Source organism: Microcaecilia unicolor, chromosome 9 (assembly GCF_901765095.1).
Source record: "Microcaecilia unicolor chromosome 9, aMicUni1.1, whole genome shotgun sequence".
Taxonomy (NCBI): domain Eukaryota; kingdom Metazoa; phylum Chordata; class Amphibia; order Gymnophiona; family Siphonopidae; genus Microcaecilia; species Microcaecilia unicolor.
Window position 1 is genome coordinate 206,328,369 of NC_044039.1, and position 12,155 is coordinate 206,340,523.

General features: G+C 45.7%; 1 protein-coding gene across 2 annotated transcripts in view; it reads right to left on the reverse strand.

Moving 5' to 3' along the window:
- Positions 1-12,155, reverse strand: part of CHGA (chromogranin A) — a 51,993-nt gene that overhangs the window by 23,982 nt on the left and 15,856 nt on the right. For both annotated transcript variants that reach the window (XM_030215170.1, XM_030215169.1), the window contains exons 3-4: positions 5,562-5,655; positions 3,661-3,729 (exon numbers count right to left, since the gene is read on the reverse strand). In XM_030215170.1, the coding sequence (XP_030071030.1) occupies positions 3,661-3,729; positions 5,562-5,655 (163 nt within the window). The remainder of the gene's footprint in view (positions 1-3,660; positions 3,730-5,561; positions 5,656-12,155) is intronic.

Sequence of the window (12,155 nt, forward strand, 5' to 3'; positions counted from 1 at the left end):
TTCCTGCTGGAACCGTTTTCTTTTAACTTCAGATTAAATAATTTATAAAGTGCTCGTGCATCAGAGTATAGTCATAACTGTTCTTGAAATCAGTTCTGAATGAAATGGGTGAAAATTAGATGAAGATGATATCGGATGCCTAGACCTCTAGATAAACCAGGGACCATATGAAATAAAATGATGGTTATGGCTGATGGAACCAGATATTTTTTTTGTTACATTTGTACCTCACGCTTTCCCACTCATGGCAGGCTCAATGCGGCTTACATAGGGCAATGGAGGGTTAAGTGACTTGCCCAGAGTCACAAGGAGCTGCCTGTGCCTGAAGTGGGAATCAAACTCAGTTCCTCAGGACCAAAGTCCACCACCCTAACCACTAGACCACTCCTCCATTGGCAACATTCCATGTGGAAGCCTGCCCTTGCAGCCGCGCAGGCTTCTGTTTCTGTGAGTCTGACGTCCTGCACGTACGTGCAGGACGTCAGACTCACAGAAACAGAAGCCTGCGCAGCCTTCTACATGGAATGTTGCTAGTGGAATAGCAACATTCCATGTAGAATCTCCAATAGTAGCAACATTCCATGTAGAATCTCCAATAGTATCTATTTTTGTCACATTTGTACCCTGCACTTTCCCACTCATGGCAGGCTCAATGCGGCTTACATGGGGAAATGGAGGGTTAAGTGACTTGCCCAGAGTCACAAGGAGCTGCCTGTGCCTGAAGTGGGAATCAAACTCAGTTCCTCAGTTCTCCAGGACCAAAGTCCACCACCCTAACCACTAGGCCACTCCTCCACTGTTGCTACTATTTGAGATTCTACAGGGTACAAATGTAACAAAAATAAAAGAGATACTATTGGAGATTCTACATGGAATGTTGCTACTATTGGAGATTCTACATGGAATGGTGCTACTATTGAAGGTTCTACATGGAATGTTGCTATTCCACTAGCAACATTCCATGTAGAAGGCTGCACAGGCTTCTGTTTCTGTGAGTCTGACGTCCTGCACGTACGTGCAGGACGTCAGACTCACAGAAGCAGAAGCCTGCATGGCCACATTGGTGATCTGCAAGGGCCGACTTCTACATGGAATGTTGCTAGTGGAATAGCAACATTCCATGTAGAATCTCAAATAGTAGCAACAGTGGAGGAGGAGTGGCCTAGTGGTTAGGGTGGTGGATGTTGGTCCTGAGGAACTGAGTTCAATTCCCACTTCAGGCACAGGCAGCTCCTTGTGACTCTGGGCAAGTCACTTAACCCTCCATTGCCCCAGGTACAAATAAGTACCTGTATACAATATGTAAGCCACATTGATCCTGTCATGAGTGGAAAAAGCATGGGGTACAAATGTAACAAAAAAAAAAAAACCCAAAATGGAATTAGACTCTCCCAGAGAATAAACATGAAACCATTCTATTATGAAGGATCCGTATAATGATTAACTAAGGCTTTTTATAGGATCTCACTTTTTTGCATTCATTTATCTTACTGGGACTTGTTGGCAGTGTTATTCAGCAGCCTGGCTGATCCAGAAATACTACTGCTAATCATTTCTATTGTGCTACTAAACATATGCAGTGCTGTACACCTTATATGCAGGTACTTTCTCTGTCCCTAGAGGGCTCACAATCTAAGGTTTTGTACCTGGGGCAATGGAGGGTTAAGTGACTTGCCCAAAGTCACAAGGAGCTGTAGAGGGAATCAGACCCAGGTCACTAGGATCAAAGCCCACTGAACTAACCATTAGGCTAGTCCTCCATATCTAAAAGCTGGTTTAGAGTTACCTTGTTATCCCTTGTCCCCATCTACCTTCATCCAAAAAAAGTACTAACTCCATTGCCTCATCAGTCAGGCATACAACTGGGCATGGAGAGACATGAGAAAAAGTGAAAGGAAAGAGAGCAAACCTAAAGAAGTGGAAACCAAACAGAATAACATCCACCCAGTGCAAAAGAAATCTGTGGAAAGAAAGAGATGGCACCTGTAAAGATTCAGGAACAAACTGTGTATACAATCCACACAGACTCTCACTGCTCCAGCCACCTGTCAGTTCTGGAAACCTATTGTGCACCTAAAGACAATCCATCAGACTCTCACTGGTCCAGTTCTAGAAACCTATTGTGCACCTCAAGACAATCCATCAGACTCTCACTGGTCCGGTTCTAGAAACCTATTGTGCACCTCAAGACAATCCATCAGACTCTCACTGGTCCAGCCCTAAACACCTGATTGGTCCTGGAACCCTATCATATTAATCCATGAGACTCACTGCTTTAGACTCTGTTCTGAAAATCTGTCTTTCCCCCCCTTTGATAGTTTATTTATTTAGATTTTGCTCACACCTTTTTCAGTAGTAGCTCATGGTGAGTTATAATCAGGATATTTCCCTATCCCTAGAGGGTTCATAAGTACATAAGTATTGCCATACTGGGAAAGACCAAAGGTCCATCGAGCCCAGCATCCTGTTTCCAACAGTGGCCAATCCAGGTCACAAATACCTGGCAAGATCTCCAAAATGTACAAAACATTTTATACTGCTTATCCCAGAAATAGTGGATTTTCCCCAAGTCCATTTAATAACGGTCTATGGACTTTTCCTTTAGGAAGCCGTCCAAACCTTTTAAAAACTCCGCTAAGCTAATCGCCTTTACCACATTCTCTGGCAACGAATTCCAGAGTTTAATTACACGCTGAGTGAAGAAAAATTTAAGTTTGTACCTGAGGCAATGGAGGGTTAAATAACTTGCCCAAGATCACAAAGAGCAGCAGTGGGATTTGAACTGGGCACCTCTGGATGTCAAGACCAGTGCTGCTACTTAATGGTTTGTAGCTTAGCATCAGTGAATTAGTTATTAAATTGGGAAACGCTTTCAACCTTTGCTGCAGACACATAATGGAGTAGTTAACTGAACAATGCAGCTTGACAGGCTCAATACAACTTTTAGCAAAAAGCTCCATACCTGAAGTCATCAACCAATTTGACTTACCAGTTCAGTCTTTAAAGTGAATTTCTTCTGATGTTTCTAATCTAAGATGTGAACCGTATCCATTGATATCATTTTCATACCTGCCCTGGGCAACCCCCATCCAGTCAGGTTTGCAGGATATCCATAGTGAATATTCATGAAAGAAATTTGCATGCAGTGGAGACAGTGCATGCAAGCCTATCTCATGAGTATTCATTGCAGATATCTTAAAAACCTAACTGGCTGAGGTACCCCTGGATAGGTTTGAGATCCACTGGTCAGAAGCACATTCTGGAATATTTCTTCATTATTATTATCTTATTAGCATTCCTTTATAGAATTTCTTTTTAGAAATGCAGACCTTTTTGCTCTAGTTAGGTCTGTGTTTCTCAAACCTGTCCTGGGGTCAGTGTTTCTGAAACCTGCCTAGTTGGCTTTTCAGGATATACACAATAAATATGAAAGTAAATTTCTCTTATGCATATTCACTGTGGATATCCTGAAAACTCAACTGGATGGATAGTCTTCGAGAACTGGGTTGAGAAACTCTAGCTTAGACGTGTAAAAAGGAAATAAGAGCAGAAGGGGTTGGGTGGGAGCAATTTTATCCATATCATATGGCCATAATTTTAGCCTTTATTTCTAAACTTTCATCTTGTTTCTTGCTGGTGATTTTCTAGCCCAGTCACTACCTTCAGTTGCGAGTTCCTGAAGCTCCTTCAGTAGATTCTGGTGTCGGAGGATTGAAACGATCCTTTCATCTGAAAAAAGAGAATGATTACAAATTGTTGATACCTATAGAAAACTAAACTTTAGATTGTGTATTAATATTTGCTGTTTCCTGATTTAAAATACAGGTTGAACCTATTTGAGTGAAAATACCAGAGGCTTCATACAACACTGGATGGCAACACATTTTTGTTTCCTAGGAAAATCGACAAGCAGCTTGGTATAATGTTTTGGAGTTTCCTGTTCCACCATTGGGTTTCCAACAAGCATATGAAGCTTTCTTAGTGGGCACCTATTGGCATCCATTTGCAAAAAGTTCAAGCAATGTTTCTCTTGGATTACCACACCAGAAGAGTCAGTGTCTCCAATGCTCCCTCTTTTGAGGATCTCAAGTTGCACGTATAACTCCTCAAGCACTATAAGAATTGTAAATTATTTGAAAGGAAAATGGCTTCCTTCCTTCCTATAGAGGGAGCTGAGGAGTTTCATCAATGGTTTGGACTAAGTACATAAGCATGTCCTTTCTGGGACACCATATCCAGCCTCAATCAGCTGACTAAGACACACCCTAGTTTCCAAGGTATTTAAATAGGAAGCCATTTTGTATAAACTGTTGGTCTTGCTGTACACAGAGAGACACATCAGTAAGTGTGTTGGAGAGTTGATTAAATTTTGGGCTTTGACTTAATTTGTTTTTTAGGCATGTCTATGTCCCTCCCTTGAGAAAGCGGTGGAGCGAAACGGGTCCCCGCAGGGAGATAAGAAAATAGGCATGAGACCATCCAGCATACAAAAGCTAAGTCAAAGGAAAATTTCTTTTTGTGAAAAGTAATTTGAATAAAATTGAAGGAGGTTTTTTAGGTCGATGATGCGTTCAGCCTAAGATATGCTTTATGATATACTCATGTATATGGGCAAACTGGTATTTTGAGACCTTTTTCCTCCATAATCAAGTGAACCTCCCAACACATCTACTATAATAAAACTCACCCTCAACGTTCTGCGGACACTGACGTCAGTGAAGCCAAGCTCTGACTTCCTTCAAAAAGGTTCGAAGGTTCATGGTGGTGAAGCCACCAAAATCGCTCCGGGCCCCGCCCTCGAGGGTGGAGCAAAGGCAGAACAACGAAGGGGTTGGCAGGGAGGGAGGCAGGGAGGCGGGGTGGGTAGGAAATCGCTCTGGGCCCCACCCTCGAGGGCGGAGCAATGGCAGAACAACGAAGGGGTTGGCAGGGAGGGAGGCAGGGAGGCGAGGGGGGGTGGGAAATTGCTCCGGGCCCCGCCCTCGAGGGCAGAGCAATGGCAGAACGAAGGGGTTGGCAGGGAGGGAGGCAGGGATGCGGGGGGTGGGAAATCGCTCCGGGCCCCGCCCTCAAGGGTGGAGCAATGGCAGAACAACGAAGGGGTTGGCAGGGAGGGAGGCAGGGAGGCGGGGGGTGGTAAATTGCTCTGGGCCCCGCCCTCACGTCAAACATCATGACGTTGGGGATGGAGCAATGGCAGAACAACGAAGGGGTTGGCCAGGAAGGGAGGGAGGTGGGTGTTGGCGACGAAAACCTTGTAGCGCCCGTTTCATTTGCTCTGAAACAGGCTTCTTTTACTAGTAATATATATAATTGCAGTCACTCCATTTGCATTACATACGAGTAATATCTGCAATTCGAGTTGTTTAATTTGAAGTAATCTCCCTTTCTGTCTGTCCATTATTAATTTTGTTGCCCTGGTTGTTATTCAAGGAACCATCAGGAAATGATCAAACTCCAGAGAAGCCTAAAATAGAGGGATTTATTTTTCTTTTTATGCTTTGTAGTTTGAAAAACCTCTCCTTCAAGATCAGGGAATACTGAAGAGCTACAGTCTGTACCTCTTCTGAGAATATCCAGGCATTCTGCGCTGATGGGAAGTGGGTGTGGCTTTGAAAGCGTATCCGAAATCACCTCCAAGATACATTTCATCACCTACAGAGAAACAAAAGTGAAGTTTAAACCTTCTGCTGCACATGGAGGGGCATTTTCGATATGGCGTCTAATCCAACTTTGGACATTTTGCTGAACATGTCCAAAAATCAAGTAGCGAAAATGACCATTTTTAAACCAGAAAAAAAGGTCTATCTTTTGTCTTTGACGATTACCATTTCCTTGATATTGTTGTGCTTAGTACTTAAAATGTACAAAATCAAGCCATTGGGACGTAGGAGGAGACATCTTTCCTAGTACACTGGCCACACAGGCATCCCAGCAGAGCAGTGGGACACCCTAGGGGGCACTGCAATGGACTTCACATAAAAGATCCTAGTTACACATCTCACTATTACCACCTTATATTATTATTATTATTACAGTTGTACCCCGCACTTTCCCACTCAAAGCAGGTTCAATGCAGCTTATATAGTAATAGGGCTTACAGGATATTGATAAAGAAAATAAAAGTTAAGTATAACAGAATAGACAAAAGTGATGGGTAGGTAGAGAAGGACAGGGGTGAAGGAGTAGGAGATGTGTGGGCAAGGGTAGAAGAGGCAGGAGGGGGATGGATTACAGGATAAGGATATGGAATTTTGGTGGGAAAGATAGTCAAGGTCATTGTAACCTCCGCTCTCAAGACAAATCCCTCCTCTCAGTACCTTTCTCCACCACCGCCAACTCCAGGCTCCGCCCTTTCTGCCTCGCCTCACCCCATGCCTGGAACAAACTCCCTGAGCCCATACGCCAGGCCCCCTCCCTGCCCATCTTCAAATCCTTGCTCAAAGCCCACCTCTTCAATGTCGCCTTCGGCACCTCACCACCATACCTCTATTCAAAAAATCTAGACTACCCCAACTTGTCATTTCGTCCTTTAGATTGTAAGCTCCTTTGAGCAGGGACTGTCCTTTTTGTTAAACTGTACAGCGCTGCGTAACCCTGGTAGCGCTCTAGAAATGTTAAGTAGTAGTAGTATTGTCTTCTGGATATGTGATGGGTAGTAGGATTCATAGAATTAGTTTGGGTCATTTGGATAGGCTTGCTTGAACAGATGGGCCCTTCAAAACCCATGAAAAACCAACTGTACCCAACTATATACCACTACAATAGCCCTTATGGCTGCAGCAGGTGTCACCTATATGTCAGTGTAGCAGGTTTTGTTGGGATGGCATGTTCCACCAGAAGTGTAATAATTAGAATGGATTATGGATTACCTTCTCTATAGTGCACACTGCACCCACCGCTAGGCTATTCTAGAAACCCCACTTGCTGCTCTAATGGGACTGGCCATAACACCTGAAGCTGTCATACAGGCTGGTATGTACTGTTTCATTTACACCTTTGCGGGGTGGGAGGGGGTCAGTGACCACTGGAGGAGTAAAGGGGTGTCATTCCTTTATTCCTGCAGGGCTCATCTGCTCATTTAGGGCACTTTTTTGTGGCTTATTCATTAATAATACAGGTCTAGACCAAAATGTTCAACTTATAGCCCTGGATGCTTTCGCTTTGTTCCATTATGGCAGAAAAATGTTCAAGTGTTAAGAATGAGCCAAACAGAGAGGGTAACCAGCATACATAAAAAGTACACAAGCAAAAAAGCAACACTGGGCCTTCAAGACTGAGACAACAGGAGTGTTTTATTAGTGAATAACCCGACATGGGCCGTGTTTCGGCGTAAAACGACGCCTGCCTCAGCCAGGGGTCAGGATTTGGACATAAATTATGTGAGACTAAAACAGGTGGTTTCTTTTGAATCACTACTGTCCGTTGCGACAGGCTCTCTTGGCTCCAAAGTTTCTCTCCGTTCAATCTCGGAGGCATTGGATACCTATACCCTTCACATAATTTATGCCCAAAACCCTGACCCCTGAGGCAGGCCTTGTTTTACGCCGAAACACGGCCCATGTCAGGTTATCTAATATAATAAAACGCACCGTGAACGTTCTAATGAGGACAACGTTCTGAAGCCATCTGACGTCACTCCCTGAGTCCCTGGCTGTAGGGTTCGTGGTGTTCATGGTGTGAAGCCATCCAGCCGTCTCTGCCCTGCCCTCGCGTCTAAACAAACAAATCCGGAAGCGAAGCGTCAGGGAAGGAGGCGGCGCTCCCGACGTCTACCCTTCCCTTCGCTGTGTTCCGCCTTCAAAACAAGGCGGAACACAGCAAAGGGAAAGCTAGACGTCGGGAGCGCCGCCTCCTTCCCTGACGCTTCGCTGCACGAACCGCCACGGAGGTAAAGTTAAAAAGAATTTAAAAAAAAAAAAAAGGGATGCATGGATGCGAAGGGGTGGGGGGGCATGGATGCGAAGGGGGGGGGCATGGATGCGAAGGGGGGGCATGGATGCGAGGCATGGATGCGAAGGGGGGGGGCATGGATGCGAAGGGGGGGGGAGAAGAGGGCGGGCCAGGCTGGGACATGGCAGAGAGAGTAGCATGGATGCGAGGGGGGGGGGGCATGGAAGGGCGAGAGGGGACTTGCTGGAAAAGGATGAATGGAGGCGGCAGGGGACAGAGGAGCATGGATGGGTATGGATTAGGAGGGCAGGGCACAGGGAGAGAGGGGAATTACTGGAAATGGATGAATGGAGGGGGCAGGGGACAGAGGAGCATGGATGGGCATGGATTGGGAGGGCAGGACTCAGGGAGAGAGGGAAATTGCTGGATAGGGAAAAATGGAGGGGCCAGGTGACAGATGAGCATGGATGGGCATGGATTGGAAGGGCAGGACTCAGGGAGAGGGGAATTGCTGGATAGGGATGAATGGAGGGGACAGATGGGCATGGATGGATATGGATTGCAGAGCAGGCCTCAGGCAGAGAGGGGAAATGCTGGATAGGGAAAAATGGAGGGGCCAGGTGACAGAGGAGCATGGATGGGCATGGATTGGAAGGGCAGGACTCAGGGAGAGGGGAATTGCTGGATAGGGATGAATGGAGGGGACAGATGGGCATGGATGGATATGGATTGCAGAGCAGGCCTCAGGCAGAGAGGGGAAATGCTGGATAGGGAAAAATGGAGGGGCCAGGTGACAGAGAAGCATGGATGGGCATGGATTGGAAGGGCAGGACTCAGGGAGAGGGGAATTGCTGGATAGGGATGAATGGAGGGGACAGATGGGCATGGATGGATATGGATTGCAGAGCAGGCCTCAGGCAGAGAGGGGAAATGCTGGATAGGGAAAAATGGAGGGGCCAGGTGACAGATGAGCATGGATGGGCATGGATTGGAAGGGCAGGACTCAGGGAGAGGGGAATTGCTGGATAGGGATGAATGGAGGGGACAGATGGGCATGGATGGATATGGATTGCAGAGCAGGCCTCAGGCAGAGAGGGGAAATGCTGGATAGGGAAAAATGGAGGGGCCAGGTGACAGAGGAGCATGGATGGGCATGGATTGGAAGGGCAGGACTCAGGGAGAGGGGAATTGCTGCATAGGGATGAATGGAGGGGACAGATGGCCATGGATGGATATGGATTGCAGGGCAGGCCTCAGGCAGAGAGGGGAAATGCTGGATAGGGATGAATGGAGGGGTCAGGTGACAGACAAACATGGATGGCCATGGATTGGGAGGGCAGGGCTCAGGGACAGAGTGGAATTGCTGGAAAAGGATGAATGGAGGGGGCAGGGGACAGATGGCCATGGATTGGGAGGGCACGGCTCACACTCTCTCTCTCATATACAATGTCTTTCTGACTCTCACTCTCAAACACTCTGTCTCACACAGTATCACATTCACTCTCTATGTGCCACACAGTCACTCACACACTCGCTTGGTGTCATACACTCACTCTCACAGAGAATCTGTGTCTCACACACACTCTCTCTCTTGCCCACACACACACACTCTCTCTCACACTGTGTCTCACATACACACACTCTCATTCTCACACACACTCTCTCACAAACACACTCACACCCAGACTCACTCTCTCTCTCACACACTCACACTTTCACTCTGACTCTCAAACAGTCACTCTCACATACTCTCCCAAACATACACACTCCAAGGAAAACCTTGCTAGCGCCCGTTTCATTTGTGTCAGAAACGGGCCTTTTTTACTAGTTCTCTAATAAAACACTCCTGTTGTCTCAGTCTTGAAGGCCCAGTGTTGCTTTTTTGTCAGGTGTTAAGAATGCCCAGATCTTGCCCCAGACATGCCCCCTTGTGATTTGAACGCACTTCTGATGGACTTCATAGAACACATCTTAAACTTGTTTTTGAAAATGCAAATTTTTGTGAGAATAACTTTCAAATGCAGATTTATGCCACTTTTTGGATGTTTTTTTCTCTTTTGAAAATGAGCCTCTCGGTGACGTTTACATATTTGAAACACTATTTTCTTTTCCTTTGTCATCGATTTCACAGAACAAATACAGTCATAGCAAAGAGGAAAATGACAGAAGGAAGGCGGAGGTCTACAAGATAGAGAAAATAATCACAAATACATTGATGTCAATTTTCAACAGCCTGATAGAAAAAGATTATTTGTTTCCGTGGACTGAACAATGAACTGATACTAATTCATAGGTAAACAATTTATTAAAGGCTTCACAGTGTTGAGTTACTAGTGTAGCTCATTGGTGGAAATGACAGCGAAGGCTAAACAAAAATTTGCTGTATCTTACTGCTTAAACACTCTGAGGAGATCAGCTACTAATGCTAATAATTCAATTTTATCCGTTTTCAGTTTTAAAGATTTAAAACTGTTTTGAAGTCTCTTTTTCTTGAAGCGACTCCATGTTAAATTAAGGTCTGCCGTGGCTTGAGGAAAATGTGGAAATTAAATAAACTAACTGCCCCATGTTTGTTACTTCCCTCATTCATGCTACCACCCCATCAGTGTGATTTACTCTGTGCTTTATTTATTTCTTTGTTTATTTTAAGGGACTCCATTTTCAATTATATCTGCCATGGCATTATATTCCTACTAGTAAAAAAGGCCCATTTCTGACACAAATGAAACGGGCGCTAGCAAGGTTTTCCTCGGCTCCCCTGCAGCCACCCATGTCCAGCGACCCTCCTCTCCCCCTGCGCCCACTACAGCCACCCATGTCCAGCGACCCTCCTCTCTCCCCTGCCCCCCCTGCAGCCACCCATGTCCAGCAACCCCTGCCCCCCTGCAGCCACCCATGTCCAGCGACCCTCCTCTCTCCCCTGCCCCCCTCCTGCCACCCATGTCCAGCGACCCCCTGCACCCCCCTGCAACCACCCATGTCCAGCGACCCTCCTCTCTCCCCTGCCCCCCCTCTAGCCACCCATGTCCAGTGACCCCCCTGCCCCCCTGCAGCCACCCATGTCCAGAGACCCTCCTCTCTCCTCTGCCCCCCCTCCAGCCACCCATGTCCAGCGACCCTCCTCTGGATATGGATCAGCTGTGAGGCATGTTTTTGTTTCTCCCCCCCCCCCGGGTTCTGAAGTTGACATCATAATGGCTATGGAGCCTAGCAGACCAACGCGGAATGAGCCACGGTCCCAGGCAGCAAGTCAGAACGTTGGTGGTGAGAATTATTATATAGGATGGGTGAGAATTATTATATAGGATGTGTGTCTCGGCTTTTACCCCCAGCTGATTTCTACTGAGAGCTAAAAACATTACCATGGCTTAGTAAAAGACCCTCTAACTAAGCTAACTGCCACATGTTCATTAATTCCCACAAATTTTCATGTTACCACCCCATCAGTGCAATTTACTATGTCCTTGATTTATTTATTTTAACTTGCTATATTGGCTTTAACTAATGAATACATCAAGGCGGTTTACAATGCTAATATTGAAAACATTATCAGAAAACAGGAAAAGGAACAACAAATTGTGATAGGAAAGAATAATTATCAGTCACTCTAGTTAGTACACACACAACCAAGGATAAAATAGAATAGAGGTAATGGGGTAAAGTAGAAAAAAAGGGAAAGTTAGGGAAATAGGGGTAAACCAATGAAAGGTTGCAAATTACTACTACTACTACTTATTTCTAAAGTGCTACTAGACGTACGCAGCGCTGTACACTTGAACATGAAGAGACAGTCCCTGCTCGACAGAGCTTACAATCTAATCAGGACAGACAAACAAGACAAACAAGAGATAAGGACAAAGAGTAGCAAGATTCCGTGCAGAATCTCAAAGAGTAGCAAGATTCCGGAATCCCACTGTAGCAACATTCTGTGCAGAATCCCAAAGAGCAGCAAGATTCCGGAATCCCAAAGACTACTACTACTACTTATCATTTCTAAAGCGCTACTAGACGTACGCAGCGCTGTACACTTGAACATGAAGAGACAGTCCCTGCTCGACAGAGCTTACAATCTAATTAGGACAGACAAACAGGACAAACAAGAGATAAGGGAATATTGAAGTGAGGATGATAAAATAAGGGATCTGAACAAGTGAATAAGGGTTAGGAGTTAAAAGCTGCATCAAAAAGGTGGGCTTTTAGCTTAGATTTGAAGACGGTCAGAGATGGAGCTTGACGTACCAGCTCAGGAAGTCTATTCCAGG